The 27351-nt window shown below is 38.0% G+C and overlaps 2 protein-coding genes across 2 annotated transcripts; both read left to right on the top strand.

Moving 5' to 3' along the window:
* Positions 1–3168: 3168 nt before the first annotated feature.
* On the top strand, positions 3169–4157 carry LOC113510273 (uncharacterized). Its single transcript, XM_026893724.3, has one exon. The coding sequence runs from the start codon at positions 3261–3263 to the stop codon at positions 4038–4040; it is 780 nt and encodes a 259-aa protein (XP_026749525.2). The 5' UTR covers positions 3169–3260; the 3' UTR covers positions 4041–4157.
* A 2194-nt stretch (positions 4158–6351) lies between these two features.
* LOC113523114 (interferon-related developmental regulator 1) lies at positions 6352–27323 on the top strand. Its single transcript, XM_052894431.1, has 9 exons — positions 6352–6642; positions 8050–8169; positions 15888–16135; positions 17641–17739; positions 18607–18714; positions 19763–19945; positions 20598–20816; positions 25683–25904; positions 26153–27323. The coding sequence occupies exons 1-9, from the start codon at positions 6612–6614 to the stop codon at positions 26237–26239; spliced, it is 1317 nt and encodes a 438-aa protein (XP_052750391.1). The 5' UTR covers positions 6352–6611; the 3' UTR covers positions 26240–27323.
* Positions 27324–27351: the final 28 nt, after the last annotated feature.

Below are 27351 nucleotides of genomic sequence, written 5' to 3'. Positions count from 1 at the left end.
CTTTCGTACTTCTTAGAAATAAATCACAGTATAGCGGATATCTGTTATTGGCTCGCAACTGTTCCTACATTTATTACTTGACGAAAATTGGATGACACATAATCGTGCGTAATACGACGAGCCGGCACCTCCAACCCTGCGCTGCCTGTTTGGTCACAAAGTTCTTACTAACAATTGTGAAATATATTAAAAAAAAAACCTATATATCGTGGCCACTAATTTTTTTGGCAATTATTTGATCGCTTCATGAAGTGACCGAACATTACATGACATGGTTGTATGCCACGATATAACCGGCTAAAACTAATTATATCTTTTGAGCTATATAGGCAGAACCCTTTGCCTTACTCTTTGAGATAAATAGAACCAAAAAAAAAAACATTTAATCTGTAACATTTGAATAACTTTCGTGAAATTGAATTAGTTTTGTGGTGTAATTTACTTTTTATCACAATAATTGTCGGCCGCCATGATGCATCACAAAAACAAAACAATATCAGCGCCTCTAACGGTGGATAATGTAACTATTTTATGATATGATCACTAATATCACGAAGAGCTGCGCATTTAGCTTTTCATATCGACAAACGCTGATTATTTATTGATCTAGCAAGACCACATCGTGTGAGCAAGAGATATTTACGATATCGTGAAATTAAACCATGTCATGAAATGGTCGACCACATCGTGAAGTGATCGATGCTAAAAACTGGCCACAACACCAATAAACGAAGAGATGTTTCGTAGATAATTGAACCTTCATTAAAATATTATTATATAAATTATAAACTGCGAAATACTATACAAAAAGTACCTTTATTTTTATAAAACTTAGAGTGGCAAACAAGCTGACGGCCCACCTGATGGAAAGTGGTAACCGTCGCCTATGATGAGCAGTACCGTGGACATAACAGAGTATACTGTTTGCCCATGATACCCCCCATGCGTTGCCATACCTGAGGACTCAGGTGTTATTCCTCTGTACCCTGTAAATTCACGCCATATCCCACCCTTCAAACCGAAATACAGCCATGCAAACACAACTGCTTCATGGTAGAAACACGAATGGGACAGAGGTATCCAAGATAGAAGTACCTTTTACTTCACAACAAGCAATTTTATGGTCTGTAAATAAAAACGCCTGCGTCACAAAACGAAAACCAACACAGGAGAAAACCCTATCGATTACATAAATAATTGTGAAAATTAATCCAAAATCACGATCTTGCGATGAAGTCTCCAGATCGCGTAACATAATAAAATCCAGACGACTTGAAAACTTTCCTTTGAACTGGAAGTCGTTTATAAATATAAATATTATAAACGTAAAAGAGAACAAATTGATAAAAACTAGGCAAACTGTTTGGCATTGTTTATTTTTAGGCTCACTGTCAAGACCAACTGGGCGGACGTCACAGTCACAATCAGACAACAAATAGAAATATGATCGAGTCATCAGTGTTACAAAGTTTTTTTTTTTTTACTAATAAATGTATTATAGTAGGCACTTAACATTGGTTGTTTCGTTTGTAAATTCTTCATACATTCTACATACTATTACTTCGTCTATTTAATTTTTTTTTCTTTTTAACCGACTTCAAGAAAGAACAGATGATTTTTTGTGAAAGAATAGAATAAACTTAGATTATATACATAGTCTCCATACAAATGCTTTAAGAAATGCCGGTCAACTTTTTCATACAATTTTGCGTGATAAATAGTCATGAGTGTTTCCTTTATAACTTCTATATTTATTTTAGTTTTATATTTATTAATTAATAATCAAATATAGATACGTCAAGATACATTGTGTGCGTAGGTATATAGAACGCTGATAAAAAATAAATCTGCTAATTTGACATTAGCTGACAGAGACTTGACCCGTTTTTGTAACTGAATGCTCTATCTATATAATCTCAGAGAATAAAATACTTATAGGCCCGCGAGCTTCATTTTAGACCACATAATCACTTTCTATTAGGTGAAATCGTGACGAGTCACGTGTCACGGGACCCTTCAATAATAAAAAAAATAGAAAATAATCATTGACCATAAAAAAAATCGACATGAAAGTTTTTTTTTATACAACTTAGAATAGCAAACAAGCTGACGGCTCACCTGATGGAAAGTGGTAACCGTCGCCTATAGGCATGAGCAGTATCGTGGACATAACAGAATATACTGTTTCGCCCATGATACTCCCCACACGTTGCCATTCCTGAGGACTCAGGTGTTATTCCTCTGTACCCTGTAAATTCACGCCATATCCCACCCTTCAAACCGAAACACAGCCATGCAAACACAACTGCTTCACAAAAACAAAACAAAGAATAATTCTTGAGGATTTATTTTACTTTTTAAAAAATAATTGCTTCAATAAATTTTTTAATGCGCAATTTTACTGTTTATTCCTCTATTCGATTATTGACAATCATGTTGAAACATTATAAAATGGTGCAATATGTTACAGGTAGATATAGGTATATTGTTGCAAATATTTCACAACAAACAAAATATTGAGCAACGTAAATGAACGGAATTCAACGATTATGTCACGAGTGACGATGGCGGCGTGACTCATGAACTGGAGCTTCCTAGTATTGTTGCAAGTTATCTTTACTTAGTAGGTATAATATATGTAAATTAACATATTACTATCGCATTGAACGCAACAACAGTAAATTTTTTAGATAACTGATATTGTAATCAAGCATTAGCTAAGTACATAACACTTTATAATTTTTATCGCCATCGTATGTTTACAACATAAAATTTGTAATTTTCTTATAATTTCACCTTAAGAAATATAACATTAACCAGGAAGAGATCGCTTTTAGCGATAAGATCGCCCATTGTTTTCTCACTGCGATTATTTCTTGTAATTGTTTGTATCAATAATAAGTTTACTATTGTAATCTTCTGGAGAAGATATCTGGAGAGCAATAAAGAGTATCTATCTATCTATAAATATACTATTGTTATTGTTTTTACCAAAAAATAATAATAACTAATTAAAATTTTAGATAAGTACAGTGACAGCACCGCCCTTAAATAACGACCGGAGTTCTTAACAACCCCTAGCGTTAACAATTTGTCTATTAATTAAAACCGACAAAATTCGTGACAAAAAAGAGGGATCCACTCGGCGGTTAAGTGTTGGAGTTTAATAAACTGTTTAATTAAGATCGCGTTAGCCCGGCACCGATGGCCGGGAGACGGGACTCGGGGCGCAGTGCGATGCGCGCACGCATGACAGCATCATGCTCGCGCTGGCGCTCCTCGCCCTCGCTCTCACCATCACTGGAGTCCGCGCCCGCCCCTTCAACATCACCGAACTCATTGTCCCCCAACTAGTGCCGCCCGGTCAAGCCGAGGTGGAAATAGAATGCCGCTACGACGCCAACTTCACACTTTTAAACTGGTTTAAAGGTGTCAACGAGTTCTTTAGATATAAACCCGGCGCAGCGCCCAGCACCAGGACATTCCCAATAGTGGGAGTTGGAAGAGTGGAGCTCCTGAACTGCGGGCCGACTGCCTGTAGACTGAGGCTCGGAGCATTGACGGAAGACGCTACAGGCTTCTACCGATGTGACATAGAAAGAGATATTCCACCGTACAAGTTCAATACTCGTTCAGCATACATGCAAGTCTACGGGCACGAGCATAGACGACCATTGCTGGAAGGGTTAGGAGAAGAGTTCGAAGAGGGACAAGAGATGCGAGCTTACTGCCGTGGCGCACCCGGTGCGGAAATTCGTTGGTACATCAACGGTAGAGAGGAGGAAGCAATGCGTGGATTTGCGGCGCTGAAGAGGAACGCTTCTAGACTAATCTTTCTTGGTATACCTCCAATGGTGACTGTGCAGTGTGCAGAATTTAGATATGGAAAACTGTCAGGCTCCAAGGAAATGAAAGCGAAGTGGAAAGATCACAGGAAGATGGTAGGAGACGAGAGACCCCAGGAACAAAAAAATGGGTCTAGTAACATGAAGAGATGTTTGACTTTTCTCCTGTGCCTGCTATACATTGTGTTTTTTTGAGTGATTGTGTGTTAGATGTATTTATCATACCTATACGTAAAAGCATGTTCCTTTCATCCTAGTATTTCTAATTGTCTTTTTTTATAATGTTATTAAATTATAAAGATTTAATTTCTATTTAATAAGAATTATTATTTTTCAATACATAGGTTTCGAATCGAAGTTTATATTTGAAAATGCATCCAAACCAAATATACATAGGTCTAAGCTTTAAAAGTTGTTTTTCTTTGCTGAAATGGTATAATATCTAAGAATAATATTTACAATATTGTATACCTCCTTAGTTGGACATTACTATGTAGAACATAAATAAGTCGTAGCATTATCTATCGAGGCTACGGAAGTATATATAGTATATAATATATATGTTGAAGGATATAAAGTAATATATTGCACAATTATATTTATTTATTCATAGGATGCTGTAAGTTTATTAATTTCAATCTATCATACGAATAATAAAAATACAAAGCAAAATTAATATAAGTAAACGCATCTCTTCTTCCACAGTAAATAATTTGATACTTAGCTAGGAATGTTTACATCGTGATTCGCGCGCCAAATCAGATTAGTGTGCTGCTTGCCTATGTACCTATTAGATAAATGCACAAAATATTTATATTCTCGTTGTGTTTCCTAGGATAGACAACATCACCTGGGTTAAAAGTTATATGGAAAACACTGTAGAAAAATATTGTACAAAATATATAGCTCTCCACCCTTCAGATAGAAAACAGTCGATATTTATATAATATTGCTCAGGACTATAATGCCATAAAAATAATCAGTGACATTAGTGGATGTATGGTATGGGTACCAATCCTAAAAATACCCGGGCCCCTGGCGTTATTTGAATCAAACGTACCTGACAAAGGGAAAAGTTCTCTCCTGCAATTTTAGTAACATTTCCGTCATCGGAAAGTCAAATAAATATTGCCCTTGGTATCTACTCTGTATTATTAGCATAAATAAAAACGTACCAAATACCTAGTAAGCAAATACTTTTTCTATGATATTGCATAACTTTAATTAAATTAATTATAAATAAAAACAGGACGCCACCTATTCATTATGTAGGTTTTGGTAGTAATTTTCTACTATTCTGTAGAAAATAGTAGAGAAAAATTTATTACGAATAATTTATTTTGTATGACTACAATAATTTAAATGCGTTCTATCAGAATAGTTCTTAAAATGTTATGTTTTATAGTTTGAATACTTTACGTATTTTTTATACATTATACTAACTTCTTGTATTCCTTCATAAATAAGACATTTTATGAAGTTTAACATAAGGAAAATCCTTATTTTACTAAAACAGTTATTTAAATCCTAGAATTTCATGATTAATTAAATTATGATAACTTTACATCTAAAAACATATACCTGAACAAAAGAAAACTACATCGCATCCTAAATACAAAAGTATAAAGTATGATACAATTGAAACATTAAATGAAACGAAGTGAATGATGCTTCCATTTCCTTACATTGACAAAGTACTAAGAACAACGATTTGAATGTTTGTTTATTTGTAATGGACATTGTTTATTTGTGTGCAATGGATAAACTAAAAACTAACTGATTCTAAAAATTATTTCAACTATACCAAGCTACATTATCAGCGTGTATAATAATATAAATATACGGGTAGATAGCCATGTACCCGTGCGAAGCCGCGGTGGTTCACTAGTAATGTATAAATGTATAATTATTTGAAACAATAAATTGTCATAAACAATCCAAAATTGAAATAATGGACAAAGATTATGGTAATTAGGCCATAAATAACTTCTTACTCATCTAAAAGTTTCAGTCAAAAGCAGGCATCTATTGTCACTTTTAAAATAAAAAAGTTTAAGCAGGTTTAGTATCTCTTCAATAACAATTAGCACTTGACATTTTTTGGAGTTTATTATCGCTTTGTGTGTTTCTGATGTTCAGTGGGCCATCTCTTCTTTTCCCATGGGTATAGTAAAAGGTGACTAAGGAAACTTAATGGTCGAACGATGGGCAGCAGCGTCTTTCTTAAAACATCACAAAAGCCTAATTGCGTTTGCTAGCCCGCCTGCCAAGCGTGACAACTATTGTTGAAACCCCCCTTGTGGGTAAGGCCTAACAGTGGACAGTTAATGCTCATATGATCCTCGTCAGTATATACAGATAGCACAAGCGGAGTTACCATTTCACTATTCATTAAAAAAAGCTGATATGATTATGAGTTTATGGACGCTTGAGAACGGAAAGCAGTAGTAGAAAGTATTATTTGAACAATGGTAACACTACAATTCAAGATGGCGTATATAACCCCCCTACTCACTCTGAAAATGACAGCGCATTGCGCAAAGCGAGGTTGAGTGTGCATGTTACACGGTTAAACATGTTAAAAAGTTTTTCTGAAATTTTAGTTTTATGTTGCATCCGGTGTCTAAATCACAGTATAAGAACTGATATATTGAACTTTTCTCCGTCTTGATTAAGTGACAAACTTAGGAAAATACTTAGTGAATAATATAATTTAGATTTTTGCTTATTGTAAGTTGCGTGCCCAGCTCCACAAAAAACAACACAATGCCTAAAGGAAAAAGAAAAGGAAAATTCGGTGAGTGTCCCTGTGTCATAAGTTAGTGCTTTTGCTCTTGATTTTATGTGGCGCGCACACCTGGAATTTGCCAAGAATGAGATCACGCGGCGACCTTGTGGTCGCTGACTTTCCGCAGCTTTATTGTTTGACATGTCCACGTATATCGATACTTGCTACCGTCACTATGTACTCATGCCAACTCTAAAACAACATGTTTTCTTTGATTTTTTTATTGTTGAAATCCCGTCTCGTGGCATATTCTTCAAGCATGGCATTCACTATTAAAGTTCTCGAAACAACCATTATGAGATTTCATAATTGCATACCTCTCGCAGTGCCATTCTATTTTTTTACTTTGTATAATGACTTAGCATAATCATTCTGGTTATTCACTTGTGTGACATATGTACAAAACCAAACTGATTATTGTCTATATGTATATATACAATAATTATTTAACACAAGCTTTGTTTGGCCTTGAGATTTGATGTTTGCTGATAAATTATGTAATTCCCTTTCCCTGTTTATATAGTGTTCCAAATGGTACATATTAGAGCACATATTATTATAGAGTTTTTTTAAACAATATTTGTTGTGCTTAATTACTTATTATTCAAATATTTAACCCTGCTGTGGCTAATATACTTAGGTACATATCTAGAAGGCTTCTTGTTTACAATATTGTTATTATTATAGTGAAATATGAAGCTTTTAAAGATATTTTAATATTTCTTATTCAATCATAGTTAAATGGCTGAACAGTTTTGAATGAAATTAATACATTAGTATACTATATCTTAACAAAATAGACAACATACCACCTGTTCCATGTAAATTGTAATGTTATTACAAATAATTATTTGATAAAAAAAAATACATATTTTTTAATGTAATTTTCAGATAAATAAGTAGAATACAACTATTAGATAGTATGATTTTTTCTAAATTGCAACAACAAATAAAGTATTAAGCATACTTATAATTCACTATTTGTTTACAAGTAGGTATACTTGGCACATATGGTACATTAATTCTCATAATGATGTTAATGTTCAAGAAGGTAATATGTAAATTTATGAAAGGTAAACAATATTTGTTTAGCCCCACAGCACCTTTATAAACAATTTGAGTTCAACATTATTATAATAATAGTGAAATATCAGATAAATGTATGGATATATAAATACAAAATAAATATTTCTTAAGTGCAATATGTAATATCCAAAAATTCATCATTCTACTTAAATTTTTACTGTTATTAATCATTTTATTGATTCATATAATCAAAACCTAGCAGTAATGTAAATCAATATCCCTGTATTGCATACCACTGATTTGTTTTATCGTGCTAGTGATAAAATTATCCTATTTTTCAAAATATAACACTAAAAACATGCTCATGATTTCTATGTATTTTTATTTTAGAGCATAGAAGAACAGAGCAGCCCTATTCCTCAGACGAAGATGCAGGAATAGACATGACCATAGATAATATGTCAGAGACATCAGGCGCATCCGATTTAAAGAGCAACCATGACGACGCAGGTATGGAGAACTTATGATGATACTATATTTTTAATTATTCTTCAAATTTGTAAAGTTTGTTTGATATAGGACAGTGTAGGTATTTATATAGATACTTTTTAATGTTCCCTCCAAAATATTACAGTTCAATACTTAAAATATAATAATCAATATAGTATTTGGACATAAATAATATTCACCTTTACAAACAATATGATATTTTTTTTGCAACATTTTTACAGAAAATTATCGTCCCGTAATATAATAATTATTGCATATGTCATAATTTTTTTTATTGAATCAATTTGATAAATTTCTATACAGATCTAGTGAAAAATGTTTTTAACTAGTTTATTTAATCTAAATGTGTTTAAATTTGAATTATCCAGACCTGTTTATGGTCTCAAACTGTTTTTTTTTTTTTTTTTTTTTCAAAACAATTACTTATTTCTTGTAACACATTCTTTGATATGAATCACAAACACAATCACATTCTTTGATATACCTTTTCATAAAGTTAACCACTTTGGATGTTAAGTAATTATATCAGACATTAACAGTTTTTTTATACAACTTGGCAAACAAGCTGACGGCCCACCTGATGGAAAGTGGTAACCGTCGCCTATAGACATGAGCAGTACCATGTACATAACAAAGTATACTGTTTTGCCCATTATACCCCCCATTTGTTGCAATTCCTGAGGACTCTGGTGTTATTGCTCTGTACCCTGTATAGAATTCGCTGTCATATCCCTAATTCTTCATGATGAATTCATCATGATAGGCTAACTGGCCTGTTTTCATTCTCATCTATCACCCTTCACTGGTGCTCCGCCGGCGTATCCCGTTAGCGCAGGCGGGGTTACCATACCATTTTCACCCATCAAAAAAAAGGGTACATTACTAGCAATGGATCTATGAGATCACCATTACTAATGATCCCTTTCTTTTAGTTATCTATATTTTTTTAATAGATAATAATGTAATGATAACCCCGCTTATGACCAATTAACTAGGATAATTACCTTACCTATATTAGACAGGTAACTTATTAAAGTTAGTGACATATTTACTATATTATAACTAGATATAATTGTTTACATTTTGTATACACGTGTATGATCAGGTCGTTAACATCGAAGTCGTGTCAAGCGCATTGCAGGTGGAAATATGCACGTTATATTATTTTATCAATAATTTTGTCGCAATACGTAGATTTACCTGCTGCAACCATAGACAATGTATTACTAATACATAACTTTTTATTGATGATAAGAAGTACATAGGTATAGAAATACATAAGCCTATCCAATTAGGAGATGGGGGAAAGGGATTGTTAGCAATGCAGTTTGACAGCCCCATTGCTAGCAATATGCCCTATTAGGTCGACCTCCACGTGGTTCCCCCTGAAAACCATCGTGAACAATTCTTATTGAATTCGTCACGATGGGCTAACTGACCTGCTTCATCCGCACCTATCATCCTTCACTGATGCCCCGTCGGTGTATACCGTTAGCGCGGGTGGGGTTACCATTCCAATATCACCCATTAAAAAAACCCCCATTAGGAGAGTTTTGCCAGTAGTTGCCACGCTTGACAGGCGGTTTTGCAACTGTAGTTAGGCTTTAGTAATGTTTTAACAGGGATGCTACTGCCTGTCCCTGGACCATTAAATCCCCTTAGTCGCCTGTTACTACATTCACAGGAATGGAAGACGTGGCCTAACACTCAGGTTATTGAATAAGCTCCCTGCCGAGGTTTTCCCAAGAAACTACAGCATGGGGTTCTTCAAAAGGGGGGTAAAGAGGTTTCTTCAGGGTCGGCAACGCGCGCGTAATACCTCTGGTATTGCAGGCGTTCATAGGCTACGGTGACGTATGCTTGTTTGCCACCTCAGTGGTATAAAAAAAAATTCTATGCCGGGAGCACACGGCGGGCATTGTTACTAAGCGGTCAATCATCCAATTAGCGCATAAAAGAATTTATTCATTAAACAATATTATGGTCATTGTGACAATTTATTATCTTGTACTAATTTCTGAACAAAGAAGTTATTGACAGCGTTAAGTTGATCATTAAAATGCTATTACATAGATTGTGTTCCACAAAAAAAAAAACTACTTCAATTGTAGAAAAAACCAGTTTTGATTAAAAAACTTAAATACTGAACTGGCTTTAATCAAATTTCTATGGGACCAATCTGTAAGTATATAATTTTGGGTAAAGAAAAATCCAAATCAGTTTATAAATGATGGAGTTTTTAGGTATAAAAAAGTCCAATCTTATTAAGTACCTCCACCTGGGGGAAAGGGATTGTTAGTAATGGAGACTAAAAATCCCATTGCTAGAATATTGGGTATTACAATTACATATTTACAATTTGGTACCAGGTCGACCTCTTCGTGGTTCCCCCTGGAAACTATCATGGTTAATTCCTGATGAATTCATCATGATGGGCTCACTGGCCTGTTTTCATTCTCATCGATCACCCTTCACTGGTGCTCCGCCAGCGTGTCCCGTTGGCGCAGACGGGGTTACCATTCCATTTTCACCCAACAAAAAAAAAGTACCTCCACCTTTGTTAAGTCGCATAAAAAATGAATTATGTTTATTTAAAATTAACCGCATAGGTCAGCCGTTTAAGTACCAGCATAGAATAGGCCAACCTTTCTTTTCCCGTGGGTGTCGTTAGAGGCGACTAAGAGAGCTTATTGTGGAGGGATAGGCAGCAACGTCCCTCATAAAACATCACCAAAGTGTAACTGCAGTTGTCAACCCGCCTGCCAAGCGTGGCAACTACTGACAAAACCCCCCTTTATGGGGAAAGTTATATTCAGCAGTGGACAGTTAACAGCTGATACAATACAACAAAAACATTAAGGGGGATAGGGATTGTTAGTAATGGAGACTACAAATCCCATTGCTAGCAATATACCCAACCAGGTCGACCTTTTCGTGGTTCCCCCTGGAAACTATCATGGTTAATTCCTGATGAATTCATCATGATGGGCTAACTGGCCTGTTTTCATTCTCATCGATCACCCTTCACTGGTGCTCCGCCAGCGTATCCCGTTAGCGCAGACAGGGTTACCACTCCATAAAACATCACCTAAGTCTCACTGCAGTTGTCAACCCGCCTGCCAGGCGTGGCAATTACTGATAAAACCCCCCATTATGGGGAAAGTTATATTCAGAGGTGGACAGTTAACGGTTGATACAATACAACAAAAACAATAGGGGGAAAGGGATTGTTAGTAATAGGTAATAACAGCCCCATTGCTTGCAATATACCCTATCAGGTCGACCTCCATGCGGTTCCCGCTGCTAGCCATCGTGATTCATTCTTGTCAAATTCTTCACGATGGGCCAACTGACCTGCCTTCGTCTTCGCCTATCATCTATCACTGGTGCCTCGCCAGCGTATACCGATAGCGCAGGCGAGGTTATCATTCCATTTTAATCCATAAAAAAAAATACAAATTTAAAATTATCACAGAAGTACAGTTGGTCTGGAAGAGATTGTTTAGCAATAAGACCGCCTTTTACACTACACTATACGTATAGAAAATTGTTCAACAAATCCTGTTATGTTGGTGCAATAAAGTGTTAAATAAATAAATTAATGATAAATAAATTAAATCAATAAAAAATCAAAATATTCAGTCAAATTGAAATGAAATTAATTGATTTTTTATTTCTACTTTTATGTATGTATATAAAGTAGACTGTCTTATAGTAGGCTCAATAATTCGTTTGTTCACATTAAGTTCTTTTTGAAACATATTACAGTTGTGTATGTTTATTATTCACAAACCGTCAAGTTTGTTGCCACCAAATAACATACCCACTCATAACACTCATAACGATGACTGTGACCTTGATATCAGAAATAAACATACCTACATAATATCTAGCAGTCGTTTCGACTTGATTGTATGCTTTATCGTTTCAACTACAGTAGAATCTCGATTATCCGAATATTCGATTATCCGGACTTATTTTTCACGATTCCATATACCGATTTAGAAATCGTATTATTTATTAATTGGGTAAATAGGTATTATGTAGTCCAATATCTTTATAGCTCGTAATTAGTATTATATCGTATTGTCTAAAGGACATATGTAAATCATTTACATAAAAAAAATACAAAAATTTTATTATGTATTGTTTGATTAGACTTTGAAATAGATTATCCGGATTTTCGATTATACGGAATACCCCTGATTTTATTTGATTCGGATAATCAAGTTTACCATATCATTATCGCCCATTAAAAAAAATTCACTGAGTCTCTAAAAACAATGCTTATAACTTTGACATTTTTAGCGCATAACTTCCTCTTGAAACCATAATTTTTTTTTTTATTTCTCGCGATATCGACGAGAAAACGGGTTCTCCGCGAGCAAGGTCGTAATGTTTCCTTTAATTTATTTTATCTAGGACGACCGAAGTCTAGTAGTGGCCAGGTCAATAGTGTTAAGTCTCACATGATAATGATGGAATATCCGCCACAGTTATTATCAACACCAGTCAATTCGATGTGTAAACAAATAAATATCTCTGTGCATATCCTCATAGTCGTAGAATACTGACGGATCTATATATGTAATCTTTGTCAGATCCGTCAGTATTCTACGACTATGACGATATTACACAGAACATTCTAGTCCTAAATTAAGTAGACATTGTAGTATTTTTTTTAATGGGTGATAATGGAATAGTATTCCCGCCCCGCATGTGCTAACGGTATATATACCGTGGCGGGGCATTCGTGACAGATGATAGGTAATGATGAAAAGATCAGTTAGCCCATTGCGATGAACTCATTTGGAACTGAGCACGATGATTTCCAGGGGGGACTGCAAGGAGGTCGACTTGACAGGACTACAACCCCATTACTAGGGGAGAAGGGATTGTTAGAAATCCGGACTACCAGTTCCATTGGAACCGGTAGTCCGGATCAGGTCTACTTCCGCGTGGTCCTGGAAACAATCGTGCTGAATTCCAGGTGTATTCATCAGAAAAGATTAACAGACCTGTATTTTCATTCTCACTTATCCCTTACTGGTGTCCCACCAGCGTATATCGTTAGCGCAGGCGGGATTACCATTCCAATGTCATCCATTTAGAAAATCTCCATTACTAGGAGGGAGAAGGGATTGTTAGTATTTAATATTTACGATTATATGCTTTTTTACAATTACTTATAGTATAGATATTAGATTATAACAAAAATACACAGGTACACTATTGGTAATTGGGTTTAACAACCCCCATTGTTAGCAATATACTTTATCAGGATGATCTCCACGCGGTTTCCCCTAGAAACCATCGTGATTGATTTACTGTTGAATTCGTCACGACGGGCCAACTGACCTACTCCACTCTAACCTCACTGGTGCCTTGTCAGCGCAGACAGGGTTACCATTCCATTATCGCCCATTAAAAAACATCCTTATTCAATCTGTTCTCCTCCTGAGATTGTAGTATTTTTTTAAAGAGTGGTAATGAAATGGTAACCCCGCCTGCGCTTTCGGTATACACTGGTGGGGCACCAGTGAGGGATGATAGGTGAAAATGAAAAGGTCAGTTAGCCCATCGTGACGAATTCCACTAGAATTTACCACCATAGTTTCCAGGAGGAACCGCGTGGAAGTCGATCTAATAAGGTGTATTGCTAGTAATGGAAATGTAAATGGAAATTAGATCCCATTACTAATAATTCCTGTCCCCCCGAGATTGTAGTATTAAATATACCTACATAACACTTAACAAATAGACATTATTCGTGAACACAATATTTGTATTGCGCGGTGACCGAACCTACAACCATACTGGGTATACAAAAATAGTATCAAACAGGATGCCTTTAAGAATTTGAATTATGACTAATGTTTTTATTATCTAAATACGGATGGATCTTAAATGTATGCTTTTTGTTAACATAGGCTTAAAATAGTCGTCATAAAAACCAGCAAGTAGGTAGATATTTGCATATTGTTTTTATTTGTTGGCATGCTTTATATATATATATATATATATATATATATATATATATATATATATATATATATATATATATCTCTTTTTTTATGCAACTTAGAATAGCAAACAAGATGATGGGAAATGGTTACCGTCGCCTAAACATGAACATACTATGGACATAACATAGTATACTGTTTCGCCCATGATACACCCCTTGCGTTGCCATTCCTGAAGACTCGACTGTTATTTCTCTGTACCCTGTAAATTCAGTGCCATACCTACATCAAATACATAATATTCTTGGAACTTACCATCTATGTAATATTGATTAGTCATCATATCACTCGTTATCTATCGACTGCTGAACATTTGCCTCCCCCATAGACTGCCATAAGCAACGGTCACTTTGCGGTCGCCGCTCCATTTAGTTCGAGGGTCGTCCTACATTGCTTTTGTCTGTACGGGGCCACCAGTCAAGAACCTTTCTATCCTATCGGTTCTCTATTTTTTCGGTCGCCTATTGTTTTCTCATTGTGATTATTTCTTGTAATTGTTTATATTTATAATAAGTTTACTATTGTAATCTTTTGTACGAAACAATAAAGAGTATCTATCTATCTATCTTTATGTAGCAAATCAGCTGATTCTTATCAAGCAATGTCGACATTATTTACATGTACTACATAATCGTGCAGGTAATGAACGTATGTGATGTAATAGCTGATAGGCTACACATAATAAGTGTTCGCGTAACGTGCAACGTGACCCTGTTTCCACGATAGTCCGATAAATCTTGTTAGAAGGTCATTGAATTAATTCAAACGCCTCTCATGCCACTTCGCGAATAAAATCCATGTTTCAAAATGATATAAATAATGATCAAGTTTCTCGCTCAGATCCTTATTATGAAAGCTAATTAGTTATGTTTACAGTATTTAATAGCACTATAAATTAATTATTTAATGTAATTCTTACTTTGTAATAAAGTGTAAATATATATTTATTGTTTATTTGTCGTGTAAAAAAGTTGTATCACATTGATTCATTTACTATTGTTTCTGCCTAAATTTGTTGGAAGTTGTGATTACGAAAACAAATCCGAGGGCGAGAGATAGGCAGCAGCGTCCCTCTTAAAACATCTCTAAAACCTAATTACGATTGCCAATCCGTTTGTCAAGTGTGGCAACCACTGGCAAAACCCTCCAAGATGGAGGCTCGTGTTCAGCAGTGGACGTTTAAAGGCAGATATGATGATAATGGATGTTAGGGTATACATTAACAATATGTAAGATCAGCAGTCCATCATTTCATAATCTTATTTGATATAAATACTTGAGAATTTACTCATACACATGTGAGACTGAAGTCTTTGATGTCAAACGTTTCTTTGTATAAATAAATGAATTAAATTTTTTTTTTTTTTATACAACTTAGAATGGCAAACAAGCTGACGGCCCACCTGATGGAAAGTGGTAACCGTCGCCTATAGACATGAGCAGCACCATGAACATAACAGAGCACACCGTTTCGCTCATGATACCCCCCCTGCGTTGCCATTCCTGAGGACTCAGATGTTATTCCTCTGTACCCTGTAAATTCACGCCATATCCCACCCTTCAAACCGAAACACAGCTATGCAAACACAACTGCTTCACGGTTGAAACACGAATGGGACAGAGGTACCCATGCAATCGACTTTTGTACAAAGTCTCCCTCTGGTTAAATTTTTTATTATTTGTATTAATCTACAGAGAGCGAGATCCAAGAGAAACTGGAGGAGAAAGTGTTGGAGACAATCGATGCCCTGAGCGCCCGGTCGAACGCCGCCCGCGCATCTGCTTTAGTGGCGCTGCGCGGTGCGCTGCAGCGCCGCTACCTAGCGCCGCTGCTCGGCAACCAGCGCGCCACGCTTGCCGACCACGTCGCGCGCGCTGTCCGCCGCGGCCGCGATGCCGAACGCCGCGCCGCCGCCGCCATCGCGCCACTCCTGGCGCTGCAGGTCAGAGCCTACTAATCCCACATTACATCTCTTTTCATTGAGGGAAAAGGATTATTAGTAATGGGAGCATTAATCCCCTATCAAGTCGAGGGGGGAGAGGGGTTGTTAGTAATTCGTACTACCAGTCATGGGACTGGTGCTAGCTTCTAATTGAATTCATCACGGTGGGCTAGCTGACCTGCTTCATCCTCACCTATCATCCTTCACTGATGCCCCGCCGGTGTATACCGATAGCGCCGGTGGGGTTGCCATTCCTCCACCCATCTATCATCATATCATCTATCACCCATTAAAAAAAAACCCATTTCTAGCAATGTCAGGTCAACGTGGTCCTTCCTGGACACCATCGTCCCGAATTCCAAGTGTATTCATCACAATGGGCTGACTGACCTGCCTTTTCATTCTCACCTGTTATCCCTCACTGGTGCCCCACCAGTGTATACCGTTAGCGCAGACGGGGTTACCATTCCATTATCATCCATTAAAAACCCTGTTAAATCTACCTCCACGCGGTTCTCCCTGTAAGCCATCGTGATTAATTATTGGCAAAATCGTCACGATATACCAACCAACCTGACTTCATCCTCACCTATTGTCCTTCATTGGTGCCCCACCAGTGTATACTGATAGCACGGGTAGAGTCTTTTATTATCATTCATTAAAAAAAAAAAACTTTTCCGTTAAGCTACTAATGCTTTAGTAGCGTTTCAATCGCAATAAAGAATACTAGTAAGTATCTACGACAGTCTATTGAACTATCACACTGTGCTTCCACTAAAACGTACTTGAATACGTGTTTTGGTAATATAAACTGGGCTTGACTACAACAGTGAAATGAGTAATGTAATCCAATCCAATCTATTTCGAAAACATTAATGCATATGCATACTCAAGTGTATTGTAAATCGAACACAAGTGCAGTAGTGAAATGAGTGATAAAATAAAATTAAAATGTTTATTTTGAAACCTTTATTCAATGTAATAAACATCAATAAGCATATTTTGTAATTTCGCGCAAATACGATCTCACCAGAGGGGAGACTTTGTACTAAAGTCGATTGCTTAGGTACCGCTGTCCTATTCGTGTTTCTACCGTGAAGCAGTTGTGTTTGCATGGCTGTATTTCGGTTTGAAGGGTGGGATATGGCGTAAATTTACAGGGTACAGAGAAATAACACCTGAATCCTCAGGAATGGCAACGCATGGGGGGTATCATGGGCGAAACAGTATACTCTGTTATGTCCATGGTACTGCTCTGTCTATAGGCGACGGTTACCACTTTCTATCAGGTGGGCCGTCAATTTGCTTGCGATTCTAAGTTGTATAAAAAAAAACGATCTAAAAATTATTTTATCAAGTGAACTAATTCATGTAATTTTTTTTTTTCAAATCAATTATCAAATTTTTGTTTTGTTATGTTGCTACAAATGAGATCACTGGTCCCTTTCCTAAGTTACTTTGCCCCCGTAACATAATATTGATTTAAATAATTATTTATTATACAGATCGGTGATGAAGGAACAGAAGAGTTCACGCAGGAAGTACGACCAGCTCTTGCCGCCACCGCCATAGACAAATCCGCCTCGCTCGATACTCGCACAGAGGTAACACACATTTATAAATAGTTTTTTTTTTTTTTTTTTAAGAAATACAACACTGGTCATTTTTGTTCTTTATAACATTTCTATAAACAAAAAAGTTCGTCAAATTTCATTAAGAGTCAGAAATATATATAAAAATGGAAATACCGGATACATGTCTATCCCTGAAAAGTGATGACTTTAAACATGTATTTCTGTGCTAGACAGACAGTTAGGACTATTTATTTTATTATATATTACTAGTTTTTTTTACTACACCTGGGTTTGGAAAGAAGACATCATTATTATCAGAACAGCTGTTAAGTATTTACTGCTAAACATAGCTTTCCCCACAAGAGGGACTTTGCCACTAGTTGCAATGCTTGCCAGGCGAGCTGGCAACCGCAGTTAGGTTTTGCAGATATTTTAAGAGGAATGTAATGTAAATGGGACTCTATTTTCCGCGCTTAGCCACTAAAAGAAGGGCGAGGGATGGACAACAGTTGCCCATCCCTCGCCCTCCCTTAGTCGTTTCTTACGACACCCATGGGAAAGGAAGGTGTGGCATGATATTAAAAGTATAAAAAAGAAATTCACCTCCAAGCTGTGTGCCTCGAGCAGCTCTGCGAGTTTTGGTGATGGTTTAAAAGGGACGCTGCTGCTTATCCCTCGACTAATAACCTTCCTTAGGTACCTCTTACGACACCTACGAGATAGGAAGAAGTGGCCCATTCTATACCAGGACCACACATCATAGACAAGAGTGAAACACATTATATACATACTCTATGACTGTTATTATTAGTCTGTAGTGATATTTCTATTGTATTCTTACTGTGTAACCACCGATTTCTCAAATACACATTAAAATATTCATATTTTATTTTGCAGTGCTGCTCATCCCTCGCGGTGCTTTGTTATTTACTTGAAGAGGACCTCACTGAGATATTGGAAGTGATGCGAATGTTCGAGACTATATTCAGCGGCAGCTATCTCAAGGTGAGCCTTGAAAATTTAACTGTTTACCTTTTTTAAATGATTAAAAAATAGTTTTTTTTTTTATACAACTTAGAATGGCAAACAAGCTGAAGGTCCACCTGATAGAAAGTGGTAACCGTCGCGTATAGGCATGAGCAGTACCATGGACATAACTGAGTATACTGTTTCGTCCATGATACCCCCATGCGTTGCCATTCCTGTGGACTCAGGTGTTATTCCTCTGTACCCTGTAAATTCACGCCATATCCCACTCTTCAAACCGAAACACAGCCATGCAAATACAACTGCTTCACGATTGAAACACGAATGAAACAGAGGTACCCAAGTAATCGACTTTTATACAAAGTCTCCCTCTGGTTGCAGATTTCTGCATATGATACAACTTTTTTTTACTGCTGATACGATTTTTTGTAATTTGCTTGGATAGATACAATAGGTTTTTTATAGTCTTACCTTTTACTAACGGATGAATTTTTTTTAATGAATGATAATGGAATGGTCACCTCGCCTACACTGTCAGTATACACTAGCGGAGTTCCAAGAGGGATGCTAGATAACAATGAAGGCTAACTGATCTAGTACATTGTGACAAATTCCACAATGATTAACCAAGATGGTTTCCAGGGGGAACTGCGTGAGAGGTCATTCTAATAGAGTATACTGTTAGCAATAGAACTATTAGATCCCCATTATTAACAATAAAAAGTAATGGGTTGCCTTATAGCTAAAAACAATCTCCTCCAGACAACCTTTGGATGGATAGGAGTAGACATATATTTTATTTATTTATTTATACTTTATTGTACACAACAATTACATTCATATAATTTATATTAAATGAAGATGTAGCAACAGGCGAGCTTAACTCTTACAGAGTTCTCTTCCAGCAAACCCTGAGTGGAAATATATATTACTATTATTGAAAATTGCTGTTCATGATTTGTTGTAAGTTGATAATTATTTGTTACTATGAGCATTAACATATTATTGTTTTACAACAAAACTAGTTTCAAGTGTATTAAAGTTTACGTAATATGTTTTGGTGCAGGGCGACGGTACGGTGAAAGTGTCGGGCACTGTAGTGGAGGAGGGCCAGTGGCACGCGGCGGCCGTGGACGGCTGGGCGCTGCTGCTGACGCTGCTGCCGCCCGAACACGCGGACGCGCTGCTGCACAACCAGCCGCCCTCCTTCGCCAAACTCGCAGAGCTGCTCGAGGCACACAGCTTGGAGGTGAATTTCTTTTTTATACTTTTAATATCATGCCACACCTTCCTTTACGATAGGTGTTGTAAAAGACGACTAAGGGAGGACGAAGGATGGGCAACAGTATCACTCTTGCCAAGTGTGGCAACTACTGGCAAAACCCCCCAAGGAGGCGGCTTATATTCAGCAGTGAAGAGCTAAAGACTGATATGGTGAATATCATAGTGTTAAATGTCAAATGACCTGTAAGTGTATATGTAATCTATTACTGTAGCCTTATGGACTTTTGCTACAACAAGGGTTTTATGCTCAGTTACCAACATTGAATTAGCAACTATTGCCATAATAATAACACTTTGGAGATATAAAAATAATTAAAGAATAATTATAAAAATAATTAAAATAAATAGCATCCCATCACCCATATGAAATAGCAAAGATAGAATGTCACAAATTAGCACATTCGAAAATAAAAAAAAAAATACAAAATAAAGAATAAAATTTACAATGTGTAACTTTTAATTGAGACAAGCCATTTGATGGAAAGGAAGTGGTCATTTTATCCATTCCTACAACTAAGCTATATCACAAAGATTTCATTATTAGACTGCTAAGCATGTTTAGACAGGCGATTGAATTATAACTCAGGTGGGCCTTATTCCGAATGATATCTGACCAGGTCCGGCTGGCGGCGGGCGGCGCGCTGGCCATCGCCCACGAGCACGTGCACGGCGATGAGGAGGAGGAGGGGGAGGGCGAGGAGGGTGCTGCGGACGAGCTGGGCGCGCAGCTGCGGCCGCGCCTCGAGGAGCTGGCGCGCGACTCACACAAGTACCGCGCCAAGCGCCACCGCAAGCTGCAGCGCGCCACCTTCCGCGACGTGCTCAAGTACTTCGAGGTACGCTGGCCATGCTAGTGTGTGCACGCGGGGAAAGGGGTTCTTAGTAACGGACACTGACAATCTCGTTGCTAGCAGTATACCTAACCAACTCAACCTCCATGCGGTTCCCCCTGGAAACTGTCATGTTTAATTCCTGATAAATTCATTATGATGGGCTAACTGGCCTAGTTTAATTTTCATCGATCGCCCTTCACTGGTGCCCCGCCAGCGTATACCGTTATAGCGCGGTATACTAGTTATTCACTGAAAAAAAATTAACCCTCGTGCCTGTTAGGTTGACGGATTATAGGCAATGACCTAATGCACGTTTTCCTCCTTACCATACTCGACGAACGATTAATGGTACCGACGATACACTGAATGTGTTTAGTCGCGTATCTTTCGGCAGGGGGACACGATGACAAAGAAAAAATTGGTGGAGCGAAAAAATGTTTAATAGATGGCGATACTAGTCGCGATTTACTATTAATGCTTCCGTAAGTCTTAGAAAACAAACAAAATCATTTATAAAATATGTATACTTTTATTATTAAAATTCCTAAAAACGTAAAAATGAATAAAATAGATTCTTAAACCAAAACTCATTAGTTATATTAAAATTCAAAAATTGTTTTATTTCTACCAGGAAACTATTGTGCTTCGATCTAATTATCATTGTTTAGTTAACGCGGTCGTGCTGCAAGTTTGTACACATCATTTCACAATTGGCGCTGTTTCTGTTTATTAAATCTGTTTTACCCATTCAACCGAAATTTCTAGATACAGCGTTGCCAGATTGGGTATTTTTGTCGCAATTATGGAAGGGTAAAAATAAATTATTCGCGAAACAAAAAACCTTGGTAAAATGTTTGAAAATATATCAAAAAGCTTTGGAGAAGTTTGCTTATATTTTATTTATTTATTATATTTTATTTATTTATTATATTTTATTTATTTATTTTACATTTGTGGTATCTGTAAATCGGACAGTGTTATATAATTAGTATAATATTTTTTGTCATTCTCTTTTTGGTTACATGGCAAAATGTAGAGAAATTGACACAAATTTGTGTTTGAGTAAAATGAAGAGTTCTATAGGTTTGAAGAAAAAAAAGTAACATTTGAGTAACAATTAATTTAATGGCAACCCTGCGGCTAGAGATCTACCTACGTTGTGTTGACATGTTATTGTGATTAATAAGCGACTACGTGTATTTCTGTTTTTCGATTTTAATTGTGACCTAGCTTATTCTAACTGGACTCTGACAAAGTACAAATCAGATGTCAATGCAATATAATTATGACATAGGAACTTCGTAATTAAACTATGCAACCACAGTGAGTTTGGGCTCATTTGATTCGTCTTGACAAGTATTTCTATACTAAATGGTAACCAGGATTTGATGTAGCTGGAAGGTGGCCATAGGAACTCCGTAATTAAACGACGCAACCTCATCGAGTTTGGGCACGTTTAATTCGTCTTAATGAGTACTTTGATACTAGATGGTAACCAGGGTCTGATAATGGACCTGAAAGATGGCCGTAGAAATTCCGTAATTAAACGATGCAACCCCATCGAGTTTGGGCTCGTTTAACTCGTTTTGACTAGTATTTTGATACTAGACAGTAATCAGGGTCTGATGATGGAGTTGTAAGGTGGCCATAGGAACTCCGTAATATAACAACGCAATCTCATCAAGTTTGGGCTCGTTTAATTCGTCTTGACAAGTACTTTGATACTAGATGGTAACCAGAGTCTGATGATGGAGTTGCAAGGTGACCATAGGAACTCCGTAATCAAACAACGCAATCTCATCGAGTTTGGGCTCGTTTAATTCGTCTTGACGAGTACTTTGATACTACATGGTAACCAGTGTCTGATGATGTAGTTGCAAGGTGGCCATAGGAACTCCGTAATTAAACGACGCAACCACATCGAGACTGGGCTCGTTTAACTCGTCTTGACGAGTATTTTGATACTAGATAGTAATCAGGGTCTGATAATAGAGCTGGAAAGTGGCCATAGGAACTTTGTAAATAAACGACGCAACCCCATCGAGTTTGGGCTCATTTAATTCGTCTTGACGAGTACTTTGATACTAGATGGTAACCAGAGTCTGATGATGGAGTTGCAAGGTGGCCATAGGAACTCCGTAATTAAATGACGCAACCCCACCGAGATTGGGCAACTCGTCTTGATCGATACTAGATGGTAACCAGGGTTGCAAGGTGGCTCGTTTAATTCGTCTTGACGAATCAAACAACGTATCTTTGATACTAAATGGTAACCAGGATCTGATGATGAAGTTGCAAGGTGGCCATAGGAACTCCGTAATTAAACGACGCAACCACATCGAGACTGGGCTCGTTTAACTCGTCTTGACGAGTATTTTGATACTAGATAGTAATCAGGGTCTGATAATAGAGCTGGAAAGTGGCCATAGGAACTTTGATAAACGACGCAACCCCATCGAGAATTCGTCTTGACGAACTTTGATACTAGATGGCCAGAGGATGATGGAGTTGCAAGGTTTCCGTAATTAAATAAACGAGATTGGGCGCACGAGTCCTAGATGGTAACCAGGGTCGATGATGGAGCTCATTTAATTCGTCTCTTGACGAGTACTTTGATACTAGATGGTAACCAGAGTCTGATGATGGAGTTGCAAGGTGGCCATAGGAACTCCGTAATTAAATGACGCAACCCCACCGAGATTGGGCTCGTTTAACTCGTCTTGACGAGTCTTTGATACTAGATGGTAACCAGGGTCTGATGATGGAGCTGCAAGGTGGCCATAGGAACTACGTAATTAAACGACACAACCCCATCGAGTATGGGCTCGTTTAATTTGTCTTGACGAGTACTTTGTTACTAGATGGTAACCAGGGTCTGATGATGGAGCTGCAAGGTGGCCATAGAAACTACGTAATTAAACGACGCAACCCCATCGAGTATGGGCTCGTTTAATTCGTCTTGACGAGTACTTTGTTACTAGATGGTAATCAGGGTCTGATGATGGAGTTGCAAGGTGGCCATAGGAACTCCGTAATCAAACAACGCAATCTCATCGAGTTTGGGCTCGTTTAATTCGTCTTGACGAGTACTTTGATACTAAATGGTAACCAGGATCTGATGATGAAGTTGCAAGGTGGCCATAGGAACTCCGTAATTAAACGACGCAACCACATCGAGACTGGGCTCGTTTAACTCGTCTTGACGAGTATTTTGATACTAGATAGTAATCAGGGTCTGATAATAGAGCTGGAAAGTGGCCATAGGAACTTTGTAAATAAACGACGCAACCCCATCGAGTTTGGGCTCGTTTAATTCGTCTTGACGAGTACTTTGATACTAGATGGTAACCAGAGTCTGATGATGGAGTTGCAAGGTGGCCATAGGAACTCCGTAATTAAATGACGCAACCCCACCGAGATTGGGCTCGTTTAACTCGTCTTGACGAGTACTTTGATACTAGATGGTAACCAGGGTCTGATGATGGAGCTGCAAGGTGGCCATAGAAACTACGTAATTAAACGACGCAACCCCATCGAGTATGGGCTCGTTTAATTCGTCTTGACGAGTACTTTGTTACTAGATGGTAATCAGGGTCTGATGATGGAGTTGCAAGGTGGCCATAGGAACTCCGTAATCAAACAACGCAATCTCATCGAGTTTGGGCTCGTTTAATTCGTCTTGACGAGTACTTTGATACTAAATGGTAACCAGGATCTGATGATGAAGTTGCAAGGTGGCCATAGGAACTCCGTAATTAAACGACGCAACCACATCGAGACTGGGCTCGTTTAACTCGTCTTGACGAGTATTTTGATACTAGATAGTAATCAGGGTCTGATAATAGAGCTGGAAAGTGGCCATAGGAACTTTGTAAATAAACGACGCAACCCCATCGAGTTTGGGCTCGTTTAATTCGTCTTGACGAGTACTTTGATACTAGATGGTAACCAGAGTCTGATGATGGAGTTGCAAGGTGGCCATAGGAACTCCGTAATTAAATGACGCAACCCCACCGAGATTGGGCTCGTTTAACTCGTCTTGACGAGTACTTTGATACTAGATGGTAACCAGGGTCTGATGATGGAGCTGCAAGGTGGCCATAGAAACTACGTAATTAAACGACGCAACCCCATCGAGTATGGGCTCGTTTAATTCGTCTTGACGAGTACTTTGTTACTAGATGGTAATCAGGGTCTGATGATGGAGTTGCAAGGTGGCCATAGGAACTCCGTAATTAAACGATGCAATCCCATCGAGTTTGGGCTCGTTTAATTCGTCTTGACGAATACTTTGATACTAGATGATAACCAGGGTCTGATGATGGACTCGGAACATGGCCATAGGAACTCCGTAATTAAACTAAGCAACCCCATCGAGTTTGGCATCGTTTAATTGGTCTTCAAAACAAGTGATTAAACGTCTCTCGTTTAATCACTTGTTTGTTCAAGATGATGTGATAATGACTAGTATATAATACTATATTTGTGCTTTCGGTAAGATTGACGACTTATATTTAGTTGTCACATTAGACGTGTTTTCAGTCGTATTTTCAACTACATGAATATTTACAGATGTGAATGGACAATGTAAATCGTTAATAGGATATGAGGCATTACCCAAAAAAAAGTATGAATTCGGTGTTGCCGATCTTACGCCGCGGTCGACTGAAGATCGGCGCGCTTATCATTGAACAGACATTGAATGTGAACGTTTCGCAGTGATCCATCAACGTAGTTATCGATCATTTGCGTGGCGTCACCAAGATATTCTCCCGCAGATACTCGGCGATCGTAGATACGTCGGAACGTGGTGCTATACTGAAGGTCGAACGAGGAGGGGGAGATGCTGAAGAAGTGGTGTGGTTACAGGAGCGGTGGACGCCGGAGATGGAGGTGCACGTGGGCGGCGGCGAGAGCGTCCGCGCGGAGGGCTGGGCGGCGCGGGCGGCGTACGGCGCGCTCGCCGCCGCGCTCGGCGCCGGCCTGCGCGCGCTCGCGCCGCACGCGCCCGCCCTGCGCGCCGCGCTCGGCCTGCCGCCCGCGCCCGCCGCGCGCGCCGCCCGCCTCGCGCGCCTGCCGCGCCTGCAGCGAGTGAGTACAGCGCCCGCCGCGCCCGCAGCGGCCGAGTACAGCGCCCGCCCGCCGCTACAGCCAACAGGCTAGCTGCTCAGTCCACTTCAGGAGAATTGAAACAAACTCATCCGAATCAACGACCAAATTCACCACTCGAATAATTACTACTACTAACTACACAACACTACAACAAAGCGACGTAATTATTACCCAGTAGTGATTTACATTGAAGCAAGTATATTAATATAATCTTCTATACATTCCAGCATCTACAGAACAACGCGGCAGACAAGGCTCGCACCGTGGCTCGCGCCAAGAACAGGGACAAGCGCTCCGCGGCGCTCGCCATCTGATCACCGCCTGTCAGCTGTCACCTGACACCTGTCAACTGTCCCCTGCTAGCACCGCGCACGATGACTACAGAGGTCGCCACATCTCCATAATCTTTAATCCAACAAATTGTTGTGTTCAGATTTGTAAATATTACTTCAATTTATTAATGACATGTCTATAGTACCGTATCTCAGCAAGGTCCTCTGAAAGGACATTTTCGACTCAATTGGATCTCTATTCACTAATTAATCACCATAACGGCGGATTCCGACGCTCAAAAAATATTCGGTCGTTGCATAGTTTTAGAACCCTGAAGCTTAGTTTGACGCTAGCGATCTAGATACGGATAGCGTTATTAAAGTAGGCTAGTTGGTGAACCAATGAAATACTTGAATTGTTTTCGAAAAAAAAAAACAAAAAATGTTGGAACTGCCTGTGGAGGTGAGGTTTGCTTATTATTTCACAGAGCATACTGTTAGTTTCCCGCATTACATTAAACAATAGATTTAGTTTTATGTATAATGTAATTATCATTAACACATTTCCATTCCTTTGTGATGTTCGATGTATTTTAAATATTCATATTATAATTATTGTTGTTCTCATATCGTTTTATATTAGGTCAACTTACTCCATATCTTGGTGACGTGACACACTTGCCTGTGTTTCAATTATAGCTCTAATTATTATTGAAGTTTTAGTGAAATATTTAAATATTTTAATTATACTTATGTTGTATTATTGATTATATAATATTTATACAAAGTCCACTGTTGGGATTTTCTCAATGTTCTCAATTTATTTTCATTATTTTATTAGCCCAATTTTCTTTAACGGTGATTTTATTATTGTCGCCATGTTATACCAATCAAGCTGTGGAGTAAGCGAGTTGTTTTATAACGGTTGGTACGTATTTAGTGAACTTGTGCTGGAAGGGTTACGATTATATCATATTTGTAGTACCAGCCCACGTGGTGGGCAGTGCGACTCATTTTAGTTTGTATAAAATCTCTGTAAATATTATTTTCGTTGACGCAGCCGCCTACATTTGTACATTAATTAGGCTATACGGAATGTTGAAATAATATTTATTTTGAGAAACAACTTCTTTTATTTTATTACCCGAAAATGA

Source organism: Galleria mellonella, unplaced genomic scaffold, assembly GCF_026898425.1.
Source record: "Galleria mellonella isolate WM207_F2 unplaced genomic scaffold, CSIRO_AGI_GalMel_v1 utg213, whole genome shotgun sequence".
Taxonomy (NCBI): Eukaryota; Metazoa; Arthropoda; class Insecta; order Lepidoptera; family Pyralidae; genus Galleria; species Galleria mellonella.
This window is presented reverse-complemented; position numbering and strand designations above follow the sequence as displayed.

Excerpts from the sequence above, each read along its gene's own strand:
- LOC113510273 (XM_026893724.3), top strand. The coding sequence starts at position 3,261 with ATGCTCGCGCTGGCGCTCCTCGCCCTCGCTCTCACCATCACTGGAGTC.
- LOC113523114 (XM_052894431.1), top strand. The coding sequence starts at position 6,612 with ATGCCTAAAGGAAAAAGAAAAGGAAAATTCG. Across the intron at positions 8,170-15,887 it reads GAGCAACCATGACGACGCAG|AGAGCGAGATCCAAGAGAAA; the intron begins GTATGGAGAACT and ends ATTAATCTACAG. Across the intron at positions 20,817-25,682 it reads ACGTGCTCAAGTACTTCGAG|GAGCGGTGGACGCCGGAGAT; the intron begins GTACGCTGGCCA and ends GTGTGGTTACAG.